The following is a 22,125-nucleotide window of genomic DNA, read 5'->3' as shown; positions in this document are numbered from 1 at the left end:
TACTGACATATTTTGAAGGAAGTGTGGCTAACAGGCTTTCCCTCAGGGAAGTCTGAATTCCTTTGACTACCCAGTTGTGGATCAGAAAGCATCGGTCCTACTGACACCTCTTTAGGAAGGAAGAGGGCCCCAGACGTGAGGGCCCAGGATTGCCACTGGAGCCATGCTCACCGACACGAGCAGGGGGCCCTTGCTTCCGAACGTCACTGCTGAGGCAAGCTACATGTTCTTGCTCAGTCACCTTCTGGGCAGTCCCTAGTGAGGCAGCTGTGGCCACAGAAGAGCTTTTGTCCATAGGGAGCCGACTAGCAGGGAAGGACAGCCAGCACACTAAGTGGGCATCAGCCTGACATCTGTCAGTTGTGACCTGAAGAGCACCAAGCTGCCGGCCTGTCAGAGTAGCCTGAGGAGGAAGAGGGGGAACATATGCCATCAGGACAAGGTAAACAGGTCAAGACCAGGGCTGATGGATGGTATTTTATTTTACTTTATTTTATTAAGGAATCTCTACGCCCAATGTGGGGCTCAAACTCTCAACCCCGACATGAAGAGTCACATGTTCTAATGATTGAGCCAGTCAAGTGCCCTGCCCAAGACCAGGGCCTGTGAAAAAGAAGCACACTGAGAGTTTATACAAAAACCTTTTATTTACTGTTTGTATTCCTTTCCCCATCCCTATTCCCGATCTGGAACCCAGCCAGCTCCTACAGCTTCCTGCTGTCTGGTTCTTGATATTGGGGCCTCGGGGACAGAGTTAGGGGTTATGAGAGGAGGGAATCTCCTCACCCATCAGTTGTGGAAGTTGAAGGAAGCTTTCCTGCCTGGCTGAACCTCCAGCAGCCTCCCAGGGTAGCCCCTCAAGTCAGAGGACCGATCCCCCACCAGAGGGATGAGAGGAAGAGATAACACGTGTCTCTCAGGGGCCCAGAGGCTCCCTGTCACTCACTGCTCCTACAACATGCCCAGGCTCCGTAGCTGAACCAATCTCTCACCTGGAGATGGAGCCCAGCATCAAAGGGAAGGGGTCTGGGGGAGGGGTGGAGCATGCAGAATTTCTGGGTCCTAATCAACAAACGGGAAACGGGAAGAGGTTGGCCTGGTTGAACTGAAAAGGGAAAGGGGGAAGGAGGCTGCGGGAGCCCACAGGATGGGTTACTGGCCTGGGGTTGGGCCAACTGGACACCTGTGAAGAGACGGTATAGCCCGTAAGAGAATGGGCACTTCCAGCTCCACAATCACCTGGAAGGAGGAGAAGGGAGCCCTGTCCCCACTTAGACCAAGGGCTCATGACCTAAGAAACACATCTGGTCTGAGAGGGCCAGAAAAGGGCAGCCAGCACTTGTCTGTCAGGCATGGGCTTGGCTGCCTCATTGGCAACCACAGCCCACTCTGGGTGGTGTCGCCCCGTCTACTGTTACTGTCCCCTCCTCCAGCAGATGGATATTGCCAGCCAGACTCCAGCTGGCAGGGTAGAAACAAGGACCCCAAGCTCCAGGGCCCTTCCCTGGATGAGGCCTACCCGTGGAGATGTCAGGGCCCTTTCCCACAGTCCCACTGCCATGGGCCAGACAGAGAGAAACCTCCTGGGAGGGCACTGTACCCTCAGGTTCTCCAGAAGACAAGATCCTGGGGAAGCACTCTCGGGGAAGATGAAGAACCTCAGAATGTGAGATTTTTTTTTTTGCTAGCCCAGGTCCCACGCTCCAGACTCAGAAGTCTGAATCTGCATCCATGAGCTCGGCCTCCATCAGGTTGGTGTGGGAGTGTATGGGCCCCAGCCCCTGCCGGCAGCCCTGAGCCCAGGCCGTGGAAACTGGGGCACTGGGCAGAAATGGATCCTGCAGGGGACCGGGCTCTGGGCAGAAAGGGTTGGAGACCAGAGTCCAGGCTCTCTGTCGGCAGGATTCCCCAGCTCCCCAGGCCCCTGCAGCCACCAAGCACTTCTGCCGGGGCAGCTGAGGCAGGCGAGGAACAGCGCTGGTGGCAGGGGCAGGGGCAGGGGGGTGAAGTTCAGGGGGTGGTGCCAGTGGGCACACCTCCTTCTTCCTCTTCCTCCGCTTCTTCTTCCGGCCCAGGCGCTTCTCTAGCTCTGGGGAGATCTCCGCCTCAACCAGCCACAGGTTGGCTTTCTCCTCGGGGGGCACTGACAGCAGGAGAGAGTACGGGAGCTTGGGATGCTGGCTCCGTCCACATCACTCCCTCTCTCCTCAGACCCTATTTTTGAACTCTGAGACCCACAACTCTAGGTCTCTAATGCCTCGGCCCCACACTCTAGACCCACCAGGGCCTTCCTTTCTCCTCCCCTCTGGCAGCTGCTGGTGCTCTAGTCCCAAGAACTCCCCAACCTCCATGCCCCCCACCTTCCTACAGAAGCCTGCCTCCTTGTACCTGGAGTTGCCACAGGGGTGACGGACACATCCTGGGGCAGTATGGCTCCTCTCCGAGCCACCATCTTCGTGACATGCTGGGCCCAGGCAGAAGATACGTCGGCGGAGGGCTCATTGAGGTCAAAGGCCAAACCCGCTGAGGGGATGGAAGGAAAGGCTAAGCATCGTGACTGCCTTGGATGATGGCTCCTCCCTTACCTTCTCCCAGCATCTCCCTCCTCGTCCACCAAGCCCAGAAAGCCCACACAGGTGATCACAGTGCTCTACCCAGTCCTAGTCTGAAGAGTGGGGGCTTCACTAGAGCCCTGGAGCCCAGTTCCTGGAACCCTCACTTACTCTAGCCTGGGGAGAGCAATTGGAGAAGACAGAAGAAGGGAGAGGAGATGAGTCCTTTTGAAACCAAAGTACCAGCAAGCAGACCCAAGGGCCGAAGCAGAGGGCAGCAAAGCCAGGGAGGAAAGGGGAACTGGAGAGAATTAAGTGTGTAAGAAGAGGCTGGGGTGCTTTATTCCTCGCAGCCTTCCAGACAGCCCACGTGTCCACACCAGCACAGGGGGACGGGGCCCCGGTACTATGGGTGTTGAGGGGCTCCAGTGGAATAAAGGGGCCCGAAGCTCACCCACAGGCCCATCGTGGGAGACAGTGTGCATGCTGAAGGAGAGCTCCTGGCCTGGGTTCTGGAGCAGCTCACGCCGCTTGGAGAAGGCCTTGGCAATCATTTTGCTCTTCTTGATGCGTTTGGGCTCATCATCACTCTGCCCAGTCAACCTGAGAGCAGAAGGGGTGGGGGAGGGAAAGGGGAGGAGCAGCCACTTTCCACCAAATCTTGTGAAAGATCAGTAAAGCCGTCCCCTCCAGGGAAGCAGCTTCCAGAGGGCCCCAAGTGCCCCAAGAAGTGGGGATAGAATTCAGGGCTCCAGTATGCTATCTAGGACTCAAACCACTCCGATCATTCCACTCTTAGAAGATGCTGACACAATCCGTTCTCCCAAGGACAGAAGATGTCACCAGGGGGCAGTGCTGAGCCACAGAGAAGGCAGCTTCAGGCAGCCCAGCGCAGACCCTTAGAAAACTGGCCTGCCCCAGACTGCCAGGACACCAGGGACCCCATAACATCTATCGGCGGGGACACCAAACCTGAGAAAGTAAGGCCACACAGTCAGAACCAGCTGCCTCCTGACCCCACCTGCACCAGGTGCGCCTCCAGATGAGCAACGTGGCCTTGGTCCAGACCCAGGTGCTCATGGCAATGCCGGTTCCAAACATGGCAAACAGGTTGATCTTCTCCACCAGGAGGCTAGGGCGATTCTTGATTTCACAGTCAGGGATGGGCTTCTTGGTGGGCAGTCCGATGGTCACGTTGGCCTGGCACCTATGGTGGGGGCGGGGAGGCGGGCAGCAGACAGCGAGACTTTCTGGGTCTCCTGAGTGGTACCCAGGCAATCAATCCAAAGACTTCAGAAAGAGCTAAACCCCACAGCCATGATTCACCACCCTGGGTGCCCGTTAGTCACTTGGGACATTCGAGTGACTTTTAATAACTACTAGTGTCTGGGTCACACCCCAGACAATTAAATCAAATCTCTGGGGGAGGACCAGGCATCAGTGTGGTTTAAAGACTGGAAGCTGGAGCCTTTATGGAAGAGCCAGAGGCAGCCAGGACAGGGACTGGTGTCCATTTTAATGAGCCCCGTAATTGTCCTTCCTGCCATCATGAGCAAGTGTTTCCGCGGGTGAGCTGCCTTACTCTCAGATTCCTCTCATGGGGACACAAAAAAAGCACAGACAAAGCTGCCAAGCATTAACAGGTTGTTAACCTATCGTGGAGAGGCAACTACTTCTGTGCAGGGCTCTATAATAGGCTCCGTGAGAGCAGCCAACATAGAGTTGTCGCCATTACAGACACACTAGCCAGACTGTGGCTCGTGCAGAGAAGAGGGCAGAGCTGAGCCAGGGAAGGAATGCCATCTGCCGTGTTCGCAGATTACAGAGCAAATGACATCTTGGGCGCCCAGAGGGAGAGAGGCAGTTTCACCTGCCATGGGAGGCAGGAACCCGGGGCTGAGGGACAAGAAGGGCAGGGTCTGCAATCCTGGCTCCAGCTCCTATGGTGGCTGATACCACACACACACACCAGCCCCCAGCCCCACACTCACAGCACATAGTCCCGGAAGCTCCGCTCCCACTCAGCCTGGTTGAAGAAGTCATAGAAATGGCAGCTGAAGGTGATGAGCACAAAGCCGAAGGCCAGGAAGCCAAAAATGCCTGCGGAGGTCCAGGGTGGGACAGAGCATTACCAATCCCAGGTGCAGGGGTGGCAGTGGGGACCAGGTATTTGCCCCACTCAGGCCTGAAAGATAGCTGAGTCTGGGGTGAATCCATGGCAGGCTCAGTTTGCTGTGTTCTCCAAAATAAGGCCCAAAGGGCACTTGAGCCAAGTGTGGAGCAGGGGGCACGAGGAAGCAGTCCGGGTGTGAACTTGAATTCTTCCATCCAAGAAGGTCCCTTTGAGCTGCTACCACCATCACCCCACCCCACACACACACACACGTGCGCGTGCCCCAAAGCCTTGTCTTGTCCCCCTGGCTGCTAACTTGTATCACTGACATTGCTTCCCCCCAGACCCTGTCCTGCAGGACCCACAGCCCCAGGAGGGTACAATGTTGGACTGGCCAGCATCTCAGGCTAACAGCCCTGGGGGTCCACTCACCCAGGCGCAGCATGGTCTCGTTGATCTTGCTGGCAGCCTTCTCACTCAGCAACCCGGGATGGTTGCTCTTGATGGAGAACAGAGTCATGACTCCTGAACATAAGAGAGACCCCAGGCATGAGTGGGGGCAAGGCCACTCTCTCCTGGGAGGTTTGGGTACAGCAGGGAGTCCCCAGTCTGATTACTGCTATGATTTAAAGATTGAGGAACTGGAGACCCTGGAGAAAAGAAGCACAGTTGGTGGGAGATGTGCTGTGTACTGGAAAGACCGGGGCAGAGTCCAGGACAGACAGACAACAAGGAAGAGGAAGGGCCTGGGTCCTGCTCTAGCAAGGCAGCCAGGTCAAAGCTGTGCTGATGGAAAAGGCACAGAAAGAGACGTTAGAACAGTGCTAGCCAACAGAAACATAACGTCAGCCGCATACAGAGTCTCAATCCGTCCAGCAGCCACAGGAAAGAAGTAAACAGATGCAAGTAGTGCTGACTTCCATACGTTTCATAAGCAGTATGTCATTGTTTATTTAATTAACATCTCAACATGGAACCCATAGAACAAACTATTAGTGAGATGGTTTGCTTTCTCCGTGCGAGGTATTTGCAATACAGCACGAATTTCATACTCAGGACACAGCTCGGGCTGGACGAGTTTCAGCACATGTGGCTGGTGGTGACCATAGAGGACAGCAGATACAAAACATGCATCCAAGGCCCAGAGACGGCCAGCTAGAGGTGGGCTGAACAGAAGGCTGACAGCACAGGGGAAGGAAGCTGAAGATTACCAAGAAAACGCAACATGAGTGAGCTAAGAAGAGAGGGAGGCTCACTGCGGAGGTGGCGGCTTCAGATGGGAAATGAGGGAACAGTGAATCTGTGTGTGTTGTGGAAACTTTGTGGGTAGGGAATGGATGAAGAGCCAGGCTCTAAGAGGTGGAGAGCAGATAGAAATTCGGGGTGCACACACACAACCGAAGGCCCTGAGCTGGTGAATGGGGGCAGGGCAGACTCTTTAGCACATGAGGGCAGCTGCCCCAGGGACCCAGCTCGGGATCTGTTCCACAGGCTGTGAGCCCTGGCCCCTGGGCCTGGAGTAAGGGGCTGCATTTCCCTGTCCAGACACCAAGGGCCATGACACTGTGTCTGCCTCAAGTGGGCACCTTCCACGTTGCACCAAGGCCCCGGGTGAGCTGATGGAGGTCCCACTGCAAAGGCAGCAGAACTGGCAGCTCCTAGCTCCTACTTCCACAGAGCAGGTGCCCAGAGGATTCTGACACCCAGCTGGCACTGTCCCCAAATGCTCACTCACCTCGGATGAGGAAGTAACCTCCTACAATGAGCACCAGGCCAATCGGAGCCAGGACGAAGCCGGCCCGGTATCGGTAGTTCTTGTAGCCAACGAAACAGATGCCGCTCACAGAGTCCCCATCCACCTGAGGCAGGAAGGGGTGAGTGGATGGGACAGAGTGGCTCACCAGGACCCCTCACCCAAGCCCACTCCACTCACGTCCCCAGCTCCCTACCAGTCACTGTACCTGGGCCACGGCAAGGATTGCCACAGTGAGGACAAAGGGGAGTGACCACGTGAGCAGGTGGAAGTAGGAGGTCTTGCCGGAGAGAGGCTGGTAGGTGGTGCCCAGGGCTTTGAAGGAGGTGTGCCAGGCATAGGTAAGGACCACAAACCAGACAACACCAGCCATCAGGGCGTAGTACACGATGACAAAGATGATGACGCAGGACAGGGTCTCGTTGGAGCTGTGCAACATGTGACATGTCTCTTGGTGAGGTCATTCTGTACTCCCTTCATCAGCTCTCTGCACCCTGTCCCCCCGACCCTTGGCTTCTCAGGTCTGGAGGTTCCCTACGAGTCAGGGCTTGGAGACAGGACGCAGGGAGATTCGAATTGGGTGGGAAAGATGCCCCTTGGAGCAGATGCAAACCATCACAGCCCATTCCAGAACCTGCTGGAATATTTGGGCACCCTGGGCAGAGCTGAATCTGACACTAAAATCTCGCTTTCAAGCCCAACCTGTCCCTTTTGCAGGAAACACACATTTCAGCCTTCTGCCCCTCACCCTCACTTCTGGGTCCCCAAGACACCTACGTGGGCTCCCCAAGCCTCATGGTGCCATCTGCCCGGCAGACGATCTCCCGGCGGGCGCCGTCCATGAACTGGGCCAGCCAGCCAATGCTCCCCACAAAGAAACATGCATTGACATAGAAGAGAATGACAGCGGGGTAGCGATTCGAATTCCGCCAGTCAGCCACAAAAGTGGCCTGGAAGAGAGAAGTGAGGGGCCGTTCTATGAGGTCAGGGTGATTCTGCTGCCACAAACGCCCTGGTCTGAACACGGGGCCCCTCCTTTCCAGACCCTTCCCTGGGGGCCAGATCGGGTCACTGCCTCCCCACCTCCCTCTGCCCCTGCAGCCCAGCCAATTGACAATCCACTTCCTTCCCACTTTATGGGCTGCGCCTTCTAGGCCCCCTTTCCCCTGACCATTCTCCCCGCCATCCCCCTCCAGGCCTGCAACCCCACCCCGACCCCCCCCACCCCTCGCTGACCAGGGTAAAGAGCGTGCAGAGGCCCGTGACTGCCCCGAAAGTGGCGATGTAGCTGTGCATGTCGTGGTGCTCGGCCTCGGTGAACAGCGGGTTCTGGCACTGGATCCCACAGCCCTCCACGTCCTCGTACCAGCTCTTGGGGTTGTCCGTCCGAACCAACGGAGCCTCGCACTGGCCCGAACTGTTGAACTTGATGTTCTGCACCTCATTCTGGCATAAGGGAAGGGGAGAAGGCAGTGCAAAAGGGAGCAAGGGGCCCAGGGGGCGCCCTCTGGTTGAACACGAGGCCTAGGGGTAGCACAGCGGACTGCCAGAGAGCACAAGCTGGAGAGAGCCCTCCAGCTTCTGAATCCCAGTCCGGCCCCTCGGTGACAAATGATATCAATAGTCCGGAGCAAATTATTTGACCTGTTACCTCAGCTTCCCCAGCTAAAAGAGGGTTGTTCCTACTTCACGGTGTGAGGTAAGGGTTAAATGAAGAAATAGATGTAAACGGCTCATATGGTATTTGACAGGTAGTGAGTATAATAACCAGTATTATCACTGCTGCTGTCATTACTTCTGAGCTCTCCTTTACACCAGAAGATCACCCTCCTGTCTCCGTGTCTCTAGTTGTTGTATGTGTACTTGCCATCTTTCCCTAAATACATGATAACCCTCTTGGAGAAGGCGTTCCTATCACCCATGACGCCTGAAACCCCCCAATACCTAGGAGAGTGGGTGCTCCAAAAATATTTGTTGAACACAGTTATCTTTTATAAATAAGCAGATAATCCTTAACGGACAGGACTAGCCATGAACGTCAGTTTGGATACGTGGCTCCTGGACTCCATGGGGTCTCTCAGTAGAGAGGGAGCTCCCCTGTCCCTTCCTTCTCTGAGGGCCCTGCCCTAAGCCTGGGGCTTACCCCTCAAAGCACTCACCGGGCAGCCCTCAGGGAAGCGGTCAGGGGTGCAGCGCAGGAAATCAGGCCAGCCACGTTCCCGCTCCACGATGGCACAGGGCCCTCGGGTGGCCTGGCAGAGGGTACGGCTGGGCAGCTCCACCCGGTCATTCTCGCATTTGGGCATGTACACAGCACACAGCAGGGGCTGGATCACTGCCCAGCAGCGGGGGGCATTCCGGAGGCCTGTAGGGAGGCAACAGTATGGATACGTTGCAGTGAAAGCCCTCCGCATAGCGACCCCCAGTCACAGCGGCTCCCAGGCCAAAGGCAAGTCTCTAGGGCACAACGCTAGCAGCCGCCAGCACGGTGTCTCCCAACAGGGCATTTGGGCAGCACGATTCTTGGTGCTGCAGGACTGTCCGACAGAGTGCAGGAACTTTAGCCTCCCTACACTCCTGCCACTAAATGCCAGCAGAACCCCGAAGTCATGATGACAACCCCCAAATGCCCCTCTTTCTTGCCCTTCCTCCAGGGTCGGTGACTGGAAGAAGGCCTGAAAAGGAGTTTCTGGGATACTGGGAACGTTCCATTTCTCGATCTGGCATCGGTTACGTGTGTGTGCTCGCCTTGTGAAAAGCAAGCCTGTGATCCATGCAGTCTTCTGTATGTATCTGGTAATTCAATTTAAGTTTTTAAAAAGCAGCCTCCATTTCCAAATGCCCTGCCAGGGAGTATTAGTGCCTCTGGCTGAGAACCCCAAGTCGACTTGCCTTTTACCTTCTCAGGGGCATTCTTAAAACCTTCTACAGGTCTCTTCCAGGGGAAAGGGAGGTGGTGGGACCCACCCCACGAGGGGCTCATGCACCGGAACCAGATGTGGTCCCTCGCCCAGATCCCAGGATCCTTGTTCCTCTTACCGAGCTGAGATGAAACAGAGAACAGGTGGGAGCTTAAGAAGAGGTAGTCAGGGAGTCCTCCAAAGCCAGAGGAGGAAGCAGGAAATCAGATGGAGAAAAATAGAGGAGGTTCTGTCCAGTGCAGAGGGAGGAAATGTGTTGTCAGCAAGACAGAAACAGGTAGAGGTCTCCCGGCACCCCTGTCCCAACCCAGGCCTCTCCCCTGCTCCCCAGTGGCTAGGCGCACTCAGCATTCTGCCCCCACTGCCCATCCCGAGTCATTCCCTGATTCAGGAACACCTGCTGCCCACACAGGAAGTTGTGTTAGGAGAAGTTTCTAAGAATGTTAGACCAAAGTCGGTGACTGCCCCACTGCCAGGCTGGAGGTGATGGGGCACGTATCTGCCCTTTTTGGGAGGAAAGCAATACAGTAGAGGGATACAGGGCATGGAAACTACAATGAACCTCCCTGGGTCCAAGCTTTGGCTCTACCATTTCTCAGCTGTGTGATCTTGGGCAAATTACTTTATCTCTAGCCTCACTTTCCTCATCTGTGAAATGGGGATAATAGAGTTACCTCATGGGAATGTACTGAATGTGTTTAGCGTGGTACTCGTCAGACAGGAGGCACTCAAGAAATACCAGCTGTTTTACTCATTGGCGATCTCTGACCACTCACAGCTCACACTACCCCAAAGGCTATTCCCAGGGCACACAGCAAGTTCCTGGCAAAAAGCAATGTCCTGGGATGCCTGGGTGGGTCAGTAGGTCAGGCGTCCCCTTCAGCTCACATCATGATCCCAGAGCTCCCTGCTGAGTGGAGAGCCTGTTTCTTCCTCTGCCTGCTGCACCCCTGCTTGTGCTCTCTCTCTCTCTCTCTGACAAATAAATAGATAAAATCTTTAAAAAAAAAAAAAAAAAAAAACAACTCTAAAAAAGAAAGAAGCAGCAGCAATGTCCTTAGTTAATTGTTCCCAGACCCAACTCAAATCAAAATCACCTGTGGACCCTTATCGTTCTAGATGGAGAAACCCACTCTCAGAAATTCTCACCAAGTAGGTATGGATGGAGAACACAGCCGTGGTTGCCAGAAGTTGGGTAGAACGAGAATTTGCCTACAAAGGGGCAGCACGAGGGAATATTTGGGTCTGATGGGATTGTCACTACCTTGAGTGTAGTGGCTGGTTACGTAACTATGTGTTTGTCTAAATCCATAGAGCTGTACAACAAAGAAAAAGTGAATGTTACTGCATGTTTACTGAACAATATATTTAAAATGGGGGGGGGCTGGCTGGAGTAAAATGTATTCTTTTTTAAAAGATTTTATTTATTCATTTGACACAGAGAGACAGTGAGAGAGGGAACACAAGCAGGGGGAGTGGGAGAAGGAGAAGCAGGCCTCCTACAGAGCAAGGAGCCCGATGTGGGGCTCAATCCCAAGACCCTGGGATCATGACCTGAGCCGAAGGCAGACGCTTAGCAACTGAGCCACCCAGGCGCCCCAAAATGTATTCTTGAGGAGCAGCAAGCAGTGGATTAATAAAAGCATTGTGTTATTTTTCAGCATTTTGTAATATCTGCAGTATTCAACTTCTAAAAATGTGGAATTTTGTTGTTTTTCGTTTTTTTTCTTATTTTAAATATTGTTTTATACCTTAAAAATAAACTCCCCAAGGAAAAGATAACTAAAGAAATATTAAAAGAACTATCTAGGGAAAAAATAATTTGGATCCTTACCCCATTTCTTACATAAAAATAAATTCCAGATGAATCAAAATGACTACACGAGTTTTAAATATTAAAGCACCAGAGGAAAAGATGAGAAATGGTTTTTAAAATCTTGAAATAAAGAACGCTTTTTGACGTATGACACAAAACTCAGAAGCCATAAAATAGAAGATTTTAAGACTTCAGAAGAACAGATAAATTCAGTAAAGTAAAATATAAAATCATAAGAAAATCAACACACTGAGAAAATGTATTTTGGATCCATATCACAGGTAAGGAGCTAATTTCCTTATGTGCATGAAGCTCTTCCACATCAGAAAGAAATTCATAATCCTATAGAAAAATAGGCAAAGACAAAGATCAAATAAAAATGGCCTTTAAACACATAAAGAGACATTCAATCTCAATTTTTTAAAGATTTTAGTTATTTGAGAGAAAAAACATGAGAAAGAGCACAAGCAGTGGAGTGAGAGAAACAGGCTGCCCATTGAGCAGGGAGCCCAATGCGAGACTCGATCCCAGGACCCTGAGATCATGACCTGAGCCAAAGGCAGATGCCCGACCAACTTAGCCACCCAAGTGCCCCCATCTCACTCTTAATAAACTAAGTATGAAATAAAGCTACCATGAGATATAATTTTTTAACTTACAGAGTGATAAAGATGAAAACATTTGAAAACGTATTGACAAGAATTTTGGTGGAACTGGCACTCACATATATTTTTAGTAAGAACAGAAATTAATAAATACTTGTCGAGACTATTTGGCATTATCTATCAAAATTTTATACTTGTGATCCCACTTGACACGTTTATAAAGATAATACATAAGGTTATTCATTGCAGCATTGTTTGTAACAGCAGAAGAGTAGAAACGACATGAATGCATAGCCATCAATAGGACACCAACTACATAAAATATCATGAATCAATATAATAGGACACCATGCAAGGTTGAACTCTTTGCACTGAAATCTAACTATCTCCAATGCATCTAGTTAAATGAATATGGTTGAGTGAGAACAGCCTGAAGAGCAGGCTACTACTGGTTGTAGGAGGAAAAAAAACTCAGGACACAAATACATTTATACCTATGTCAGATATCTCTAAAAGGACACACAAAAACCAGTACTGGTGATTGCCTCTAGGAAGGGGAAACCAGTAGTTGGAAGCAGAAGTGGAAGGATTTAACTTGTGTTACTTTTGATTTTTGTACATGTGCTTACTACCAATTTTTAGAAGTAATTAGTCTTAAAAAAAAAAATAAATATGCAAATGACTGAGATGGGGGAATCTCCCTAGAGAAGGGAACAAAATTGTAGACATGAAGAGGACATCAACATTATCTGTATTATTTCTTTGATTTTATTAAAATATGAAACAAAAAGAAAAAAATAAAGACAAGTGTCCTATTAGTTTTGGCATTTTTCTATATTCATAGACTTCTTAAATATTTGCCACAATTTCAACTTTTTTTAAAAGAATTTATTTATTTATTTATTTGAGAGAGAGTGAGTGAATGAGAGAGAGAGCACAAGCCAGGGAAAGAGGCTGAGGGAGAAACACACTCTCCACTGAGCAGGGAGCCTGATGCAGGGCTCAATCCCAGGGCCCTGGGACCACGACCCTAGCTGAAGGCAGAGGCTTAACCCAACTGAGTCACCCAGGTGCCCCACGATTTCAACTTTTTTTTTTTTAAGATTTTATTTATTTATTTGACAAAGAGAGATCACAAGTAGACAGACAGGCAGGCAGAGAGAGGAGAAAACAGGCTCCCTGCCAAGCAGAGAGCCCAATGCTGGACTCGATCCCAAGACCCTGAGATTATGACCCAAGCTGAAGGCAGAGGCTTTAACCCACTGAGCCACCCAGGCACCCTGATTTCAACTTTTTAAAAAAGATTTTATTTATTTGAGAAAGAGAGAGCATGCAGGGGGGAGGGCAGAGAAAGAGGGAGCATGCATGGAGGGAGGGCAGAGAAAGAGGGAGAAGCAGACTCCCCACTAAGCAGGGAGCCCAATACTAGGCTTGACCCCAGGACCCCGAGATCATGACCTGAGCCAAAGGCAGATGCCTAACCGACTGAGCCACCAGGGGCGCTGCCACAGTTGAAACTTTAAAAATAACTTTTTGTGAGGTTTTGATGATCAGCCAAGTTGAAAACCATTGTTCTGAGATTGGCTTAACATTAGGAAATTCAATCAATGCAATTACCACATTAACAGATTAAAGAAGAAAAATAATCACATGATCATATCAGTAGATGTAGTAGTTGATAGAGTCCAACACGCAACCAAGATAAAAAGAATAGGCAAATTAGGAATAAAAGAACACTTCCTTAATCTGATAAAATGTAAGTACAGGCACCTACAGTAAACATCATACGTAATAGTGAAGGACGGTGGGGGGGGAGCTTTAGAATACAGAAACACAGAGAATTGCTACTTTCACCACTTGTATTTAACTAAGTACTGGGTTTCTTAAGTAGTACATTAAGGCAAAAAAGATTAAAAGATATACACCTTGAAAAGGGGGACACAAAACTCATTCACAAGTGAGATGGCTATGTGTGTAGAATAAATTTAGCTAGTTTACTGGATTCAAAATCAATTGTATTTCTAAATGTCAGCAACAAACAGAAAATGCAATGTGAAGGGGACTATAATAGTATTTTTTAAATGAAGTATTTAGGACTGTATCTAACAAATTACATTGGAACACTGCACAAAAATTTTAAAAACTGCAAAAATCAAAGATCTAAATAGAAATATATAATGAAATGATTGGAAAGCTCAATATTGTAAAGATGTCTTTTTTTTTTTTTTTTCAAATTAGTCTGTATATTCAATACAATCCCCACCAAAACCACCACCAACTAATTTTACATTAAAACATAAAGGATCAAGAATAAGCCAAACTCTATTAGATACTGTGTACCATAAACACTGTAAGTGTTATAAGAACAGTGGTAGGTGCTGGGGTGATGCAGTCAGTTAAGCATCCAACTCTTGGTTTTGGCTTAGATCATGATTTCTTGGTGGTGAGATAAAACCTCGCAAGGGGGCTCTGCACTCACCACAGAGTCCTTGAGACTCCAGCTTTCCGTCTTCCTCTATCCTCCCACTTGGCCTCTTTCTCTCTCTCTCAAATACATAAATCTTAAAAAAAAAAAAAAAAAAAAAAAAAAAGTGGAGGTCCTTGGTTTGGAACTCAGAAAGAATTCTTACGGAGAATTAAGGGGCCCATGAACTTGGATGGGAAAAAAAATTAGATATAACAAATTTAGCCTTGCCTTCAATTATGGATAGAAGCCACATACTATAGTGATGTTATCAGTACTTGTGTTTTTATCACAAATGCTCATTTTTGTTACAGATACCTCAAAATATTGTTACTGTTTATCTCCACTTTGACATTATGATGAATATCTTAAACTCACAGTACATCTTACTTAGTGTATTAATAAAGAAGCATATAGGGGCTCCTGGGTGGCTCAGTGGGTTAAGCCTCTGCCTTCGGCTCAGGTCATGATCTCAAGGTCCTGGGATCAAGCCTCCCCATCAGGCTTTCTTCTCAGCAGGGAGCCTGCTTCTCCCTCTCTCTCTGCCTGCCTCTCTGCCTACTTGTGATCTCTCTTTCTCTGTCAAATAAATAAATTAAAAATCTAAAAAAAAAAAAAAAAAAAAGAAGCACATGTATGTTAGATCACAAAATTGTTTTAATATAGTTGATATTTATATTTCAATGTAATTCATTTCCTTTGTAATCTTTTTTTTTAAAGATTTTATTTATTTATTTGACAGAGAGATAGAGAGAGAGCACAAGCAAGCAGAGTGGCAGGCAGAGGGAGAGAGAAACAGGCTCTCTGCTGAGCAGGGAACCCGATGTGGGGCTTGATCCCAGGGATCGTGACCTGAGCCAAAGGCAGCTGCTTAAACCAACTGAGCCACCTGGGTGCCCAATTAATTTCCTTTGTAATCTTATATGCTCCTTTTTAATCCCATGTGTTTTGCCTTATAAATATAAAAATATTATACTGAGAAGGGGACCATAGGTTGTACCAGATGCCAAAGAGGTTCATAGCCCAAAGAAGGTAAAAGATGTTGCTATAAAGATATGATAATTAAAAAAAAAAAAGATATGGCAATTAAGATGATACATATTGGCAACGGATAGACAAAATAGAGCCATGGAACAGAATAAAGATCCCAGAAACAAACAGATATTTGGATACCTAATTTATGGCAGAGCAGTGGAGAAAGGATATTCTTTTAACAAATTATGTTGAGACAACATGTATGAAACTAGTGAATTACGTGTCTAAATTGAAAGGAGAATCTAAAAAGTTTTGAGAAGAAAACACAAGATAATAAGTTTATGACTTTGTGTTATGAAAGGACTTTTTTAAAGGTTCATTTAATTATTTGAGAGAGAGAGTGTGTGTGTGTGTATATGTGTGCATGAGCAGGGGTGGGGAGGGGCAGAGGGGGAGGAAGAAGGGAAGCGGACTCTCTGCTAAGCAGGGAGTCCCATGTGGGGCAACTTAAGGATCCTGAGACCATGACCTGAGCCAAAACCATGAGTAGGAAGCTTAACCGACTGAGCCACCTAGGCACCCCATGAAAAGACTTTTTAAAATAAGACAATAAGCAGTAATCATAAAAAGCTTCATAAATGACTACCTAAAAGCTCAGAACTTCTGTCTAACAGAAGTCACAAAGAGAATGAAAAGGCAAGCCTTTTCAATTTTCAATGCACACAACCAATAAAGGACTCATACCCAGCATAAATAAGGAACCCTTACAAATCTTATGAAAATGACAGCCCTATAGAAAAATGGACCAAAGATGTGAACAGACATTTCATAATAGAAAAAATCCAAATGGCCAGTAAACATTTGAAATGGAGCTTCACCTTACTGGTTATCAGGGAAATGCAAACTAAAACCAAAAAACATACCACAATATACTTGCCAGATTGTCAAGAATGTAAAAGGCTGACTAGACAACACCAAGGGTCAGAAATTATGTGGAGCAATGGTGACTCTTCCGTGGGATTAGTGGGGAACCTAAGTTGGTACAACCACTTTGGAGAACTTTTTTGTATTCCCCACTAAAGGTGAAGGTTATGCATGCCCTATTGTCTGGTAATCCCATTCCTCTAAGTAGGTACCTAGGGAAATTTGACCCAGGTGCACCAGGATATACATAGAAGAATACTTTTGGCAATGGTATTCACAATGGCCAAAAATTTAAGAGGCAACTTAAATGTTTAACAACAACAAGATGGATTAACAGATTGTGATATATTCTACAGTGGAATACTGTTTTGCAATAAAAAAAAAATTAAGTTGCAATAACACAGATCAAACTTACAAAAGAATGTATAACAAAACTAGCCAGACATAAAAAACAAAAAACACATACCATGATTTGCTTAAAACTCTAAAACGTTCAAAACTGAAATATACTGTTAAGGATTCCAAAATTAGATGATAAAACTATAGAGGAAAAAGGAATTGGTAATCAAAAACATTAGGGTAGTGGTTGCTTCCAGAAAAGAAAAGAAGATGTGATTGAAAAAGAAAGGGGAGGGGCACCTGGGTGGCTCAGTGGGTTAAAGCCTCTGCCTTCAGCTCAGGTCATGATCCCAGGGTCCTGGGATCGAGCCCCACATCGGGCTCTCTGCTCAGCAGGGAGCCTGCTTCCCCTCTCTCTCTCTGCCTGCCTCTTGGCCTACTTGTGATCTCTGTCTGTCAAATGAATAAATAAAATCTTAAAAAAAAAAAAAAAAAAAAAGGAAAAGAAAGGGGAGCTTCTAGCAGCCCATGATGGTCTAGTTCTTGACTCAGGTGTCCCTTTATAATTATTTGTTATTTAGTACCTCTGCGTTTTACACACTTTCTGTATGTATGTATATACAGCATCTTACAATTAAAAAGTTAAAAATCTTGCAGCGCCTGGCTGGCTCAGTGAGAGGAACATGCAACTCTTGATCTCGAGATTGTGGGTTCAAGCCCCATATTGGGTGTAGAGATTACTTAAAAATAAAATCTTTAAAAATAAATCAATTAAAAAGTGAAAAATCTAAAGCAAAAATGAAAACTTGGGCCAGTAGATGCTTTTCTGTATTTTCATACCTTCTATATACAGATCTATAGATCTATAAATATATGTATATATATCTTAACTGATTCTCCTTGTCAGCCAGGTTTGGGAATAGCTCTTGGGAAATTCTTACTGCTCTGCCCCTGCAAACAACCCACCACCACCACCATCTCTCCTCTCATCACCTCAACCAGATGTCTGAGAGGAAAAGAGAAATTCCTCCCAGCTTCTCTTCTCTCTTGTGGCTCTCTTCTGGCTTCCCCAGCTGGGCAGCAAGGCCACACATTACTGTGCACACACAGCGCAGCAGTGGTCGAAGAGGCTACGTGCTGGCTGTCAGGGACCTATTTCCCTCACCAGCCGCAGGTCTCTGCTTCCTTGCCTCATTTAACAAACCAGATTTGGCCCAAGGTGGACCATGGCCTGTATATTATGTTTGTCTGGTCAGCTGGGAATGCATGTGAAGAGACATTTCAAGCTATAATGGGGAAAGATGCTGAGTGCCTGAAGAAGCCCAAGTCCAGAGAGTCGAAAGATATAGGAGGGACCTGAGTTCTCTACAGTCCAGCCTGAGCTATAAACTTCCTCGCTCAATGGCATACTACCAAAAACTCTAGGCTGAGGAAGCACACAGCGGCTGCTCTCTTCAGCAACACCTATTCCAAATCTGCCAGTAATCTCCACAGAGGTGTCCACAGAGCACCTCTAATTCACATGGCCCAAATGACACCACGCTTTTTGCCTAAACCTACTTCTCCTCCAGGATTCCCAGCTTAGTGAAAGGGAATGATAGGGCGCCTGGGTGGCTCAGTGGGTTAAGCCACTGCCTTCGGCTCAGGTCATGATCTCAGAGTCCTGGGATCAAGTCCCACATCGGGCTCTCTGCTCAGTGGAGAGCCTGCTTCCCTCTCTATCTCTCTGCCTGCCTCTCCATCTACTTGTGATTTCTCTCTGTCAAATAAATAAATAAAATCTTAAAAAAAAAAAAAAAAGAAAGAGAGGTAATGATACCACCTTCCTCGCAAGCCTGAAACCTAGGTCCTCTTGGTCACTCATCCCTTCGTCCAACTCCTCGGCAAGGCCCACTGGTTCTAGCTCTGAAAGGCTGGGATCTGTCTACTTCCTTCAGCCGTGCCCATCATCTCTGGATGATGGACCCCCACCTCCATCAAGACCACCATCAACTCTCACCTGAACTATTTTAACCATCTCCTAGACAAGCAACCAGGCTCCAGGCCCTCCCTCCTCCCATGGCTTCTTCACACAATACTCAAAGAGAGTATCTAAAAGAGAGAAATTCAAAGAGTTTCTAAAACGCAAACTTGATTACATCTCTCCCTCACTCAAGAGCTTTCAGTGGCTCCTTATTATCTCTTGGATAACATCCAAACTTCTCAATATGGGGTATGAATCCCTTTGCTTTCTAACTCTCAAGGTCTCATCTCTTATAATTCTATCCCTCACATGCGTCAATCCAGCTCTGCTAAAATTCTTGCCCTCTTTTATTTATTTTTTAAAAGATTTTATTTATTTATTTGACAGAGAGAGAGATCACAAGTAGACAAAGAGGCAGGCAGAGAGAGAGAGGGAGAAGCCCCACTGAGCAGAGAGCCGGAAGCAGGGCTTAATCCCAGGACCCTGAGATCATGACCTGAGCCCAAGGCTGAGGCTTAACCCACTGAGCCACCCAGGCACCCTCTTGCACTCTTTTAAAAGTACCAATCCCTCTGACTTCCTTACCTTTGCACACTGTCTCCTCTTCCTATTCCTTCCCAATCCAACCTTGCCTTGGTTCAAGTAATTCCTACCTATTTCTCAGTTCATAGGCTTAAGGTCAGTTCCTCTGGGGGTCTTCCCTTGTTCTCCAAAATTCTTTGTGTTCCTTCAGCACCCTACTCTGTCACAATACCTCTCACAGGAACTGCTAAAGTGTTTGTCTGTTTTCTCCTTGATGGTGGGGATCATGTCTGTACTCCTTGTCTTTATACACCCCAGAACCTGATCCACGCTGACATACAGCAAGCACCCTATGCCTCATTTAATGAATGAGTGGATGGCTGTGTACTCAGAACTCTGAGGCTAAAAGAAAAAAAAAAAAAAAGTGAAGGACAGGGATCTACCTTCAAAAGTTTACAGATGAAGACAACTTAGATCATCTTCATTCTTCACCCACAAAAACACCTCCAAGAGCCAGGCGACACTGACCATTCAGACACGGTCAAATGAAGACCTCTCACGCAGGACAGGACAAATCTCTCACCAGGGGCTCCCGGCCAAAGGCCTGTCTGTGATTCTTAACACTTGGCTCTGATTTCTCCTACCCACCACTGACCCAGCTTGCACCACCATCTGCTTCTGACCCCACTGCCGGGAACACCTAACAGACCCAAAGCAGACCCTGCCCCACCAGAGGCCCAGCTAGTAAGGATCGAAACTGCACAGCCAGCAGATGGTTCTAATTCCCGAATATTCCTGCCAAACCTACTTCGACCTGTTCAGCAGCTGCTCTCAGGAGTATGGACTGGAAAGAGGTCCAGACCTATCTCCTTGATTTGATGGTACCTACAGAAGGGCGGCATCACACATGCATTTAACTTAGGAGAATTCAAGCCCGGGCCCCTGCAAAATAAATAAGGACAGAGAGGTGGGGGGATGGGGCATGAATATCCTCTCAGTGTGACCAACTCAGAACTGGGTGAGCTCCTTGTGCTGAGAGACCTGACTTTCCATTCCACTGCCTCCTAAACGCAGGCCTTCTTTCAGGTAAGGCTCAAAGAAGCTTGCTTCTACCTTTTTTTTTTTTTTTTAAGATTTTATTTATTTATTTGAGAAAGAAAGAGGCATCACAAGTAGGCAGAGCAGCAGGCAGAGAGAGAGAGGGGGAAGCAGTTTCCCTGCTGAGCAGAGAGCATGATGCAGGGCTCAATCCCAGGACCCTGAGATCATGACCTGAGCTGAAGGCAGAGGCTTAACCCACTGAGCCACCCAGGCGCCCCTGCTTCTACTTTTCTTTTGTGTTCCTTTTTTATTCCTTCAGTCTTCTGCTCTTTTGCATGTATGTAACTTGGAAAACTAAAATTATATTTTCTAGGTATGTCCCTTCTCATAGACTATACATTCCTATATGTTATACATTTCTACAAACATATTACCATAAAAGGAGTGCAGAAGCAAACTTAGGTAGAACTTATGGTAATTTACAAGTTTTTCAAAGCTACCATTGATTATATATGGCTTCTGCCTACATGCCGACTTTAGAACCTGATACCTAGTAAGGATGTAGCTCCATGGTGAGTACCATCTTCCAAGTTCTTCATCTGACATCTGCCAGAGAATATCAGGCCAGGAATGACATGGCTTTGTCCCACATCTAGCAATGACTCTGAGAACTCTAGTGGCCAAGCTGACAATGACAGGCAGCCTACGTATGTTCCCTCCTTCAGGGTCATCATCAGCCCCCAGGGCAGAACTGCCCAAGAAAGTAGGTTGCCAAACTGGCTCCTGACTTTTGATTTTCTCTTTCAAGGACAGTTTTGGAATCACACTGACTAGAAACAAGGGATGACAAGACCGGTTCTCATCCCCAGGCCCTTCAGGCCCCCAACCCAGATGAGTGACAAGTGGGGAGAGAATCCACTCTGCACTGCTAAGGAAGGATTTGTTTGGGTTCACTCTGCAGTTCTGCGGGTTGGCCACAATCCTACCCTGAGGTGAGCGCTCTGGGACTTCGGACCACTTTGAAAGTTTCCACAGGCTCTCAACATCCCAGACTTAAGTGTCCTCCCGCAGCCCTGACCCGCCTGAGGATCCAAACTTCCAAAGAATACACAAATATTATCCTTAGAACAGTCTCATTCCTTCACAACCTCAGAAAGGGATCAGAGTCCCCATTTTTCAGATGAGGAAACAGTGAAATCTCCTGTAAAAACAGAACAAGATCACAGTTCTCTGGACTTCCTGTTCTCCCAAAACAAGATTTCTAGAAATTTCTGGTTAACTTTTAATTACTCAACACCAGGGGGTCTCGATTCCGCCACAAATTTCACTCAGTTCTTTCCCCCCACCCCGTCCCTCGGTGCCTAAATCTTCTACTCCATCTTTCCTTTTTTCCTCTCCAACTCGATTTCCCGGTCGGTTTCTTTTCCAAGATCTAAACACCGCCTTAAATCCCCAAGGACCCCGCTTCCAGGGCGGCACTTACGTGGGGAGCAGCTCCATTTCTTTAAAAAACGTCCTTTCCCGTGGCTCTGAGCCCCCTCCTCATGCACTCCCCCCCCCCATCCTTGGCGCACCCACCCTGCTCCGGCCTTTTGTGACCCGCTGCCTCCACTGCCTCGCCCTCCCTCCTCCTCACCGAGGGTCCCATCCGACACCCAAAGTTTCAGACTGTGTTCTTCCAACTCTCCCGGGCGCAGCTCCCGCCCTCGCCAAGGCTCAGGCCCGAGCCTATTCTTTGCAAGAGTCCCGCATCCCACCACTGCAGCCCCGGCTCCGGCTCCCGCGCGCTTACCGGACCAGAGCACGAGCTTGCCGTGCGCTTCTTCCTGGGAGTCCGAGTCCCCGGCCAGCAGCGTGGAGGTGGCCCCGTAGGGCAGCGCCGAGCCCAGGCACACGTTGTAGCGCAGCGGCTCGCAGGGGGCTGCGCGGCCGCAGTGGCTCAGCAGCGGAGGAGGGCCGGTCACGGCCGCGCTCCTTCTCGCGCTCCCGCCCGCGCTCCGCGGCCCAGGCCCAGTTGCGTTCCCGCTCAAGGCCGCCCCCCGGCCCGGGCCCCCCAGCAGCGGCAGCAGCAGCAGCAGCAGCCCCGGGAGCAGGATCTCCGGCCCCCGTGCGAGGCGGGCAGCGGCCATGGCCAAAC

At 48.7% G+C, this 22,125-nt stretch overlaps 1 protein-coding gene across 2 annotated transcripts; it reads right to left on the bottom strand.

The window, feature by feature from the left end:
* Positions 1-628: 628 nt before the first annotated feature.
* Positions 629-22,125, bottom strand: SMO (smoothened, frizzled class receptor). 2 transcript variants are annotated; one of them, XM_059171823.1, is made up of 13 exons: positions 21,781-21,870; positions 9,458-9,568; positions 8,578-8,783; positions 7,655-7,864; positions 7,196-7,368; positions 6,627-6,846; positions 6,401-6,524; positions 5,098-5,190; positions 4,544-4,652; positions 3,574-3,759; positions 3,007-3,155; positions 2,389-2,523; positions 629-2,143 (listed from the first exon to the last, which is right to left on the bottom strand). In XM_059171823.1, exons 3-13 carry the CDS (start codon positions 8,722-8,724, stop codon positions 1,710-1,712), a joined length of 1,980 nt encoding a protein of 659 aa, XP_059027806.1. In that variant the 5' UTR covers positions 8,725-8,783; positions 9,458-9,568; positions 21,781-21,870; the 3' UTR covers positions 629-1,709. The 2 variants fall into 2 exon arrangements, with proteins under 2 accessions (XP_059027806.1, XP_059027805.1); XM_059171822.1 differs by lacking the exon at positions 9,458-9,568 and having other exon boundaries at positions 21,781-22,125.

Source organism: Mustela lutreola, chromosome 4 (genome assembly GCF_030435805.1).
Source record: "Mustela lutreola isolate mMusLut2 chromosome 4, mMusLut2.pri, whole genome shotgun sequence".
In the NCBI taxonomy this organism is placed as follows: domain Eukaryota; kingdom Metazoa; phylum Chordata; class Mammalia; order Carnivora; family Mustelidae; genus Mustela; species Mustela lutreola.
This window is presented reverse-complemented; position numbering and strand designations above follow the sequence as displayed.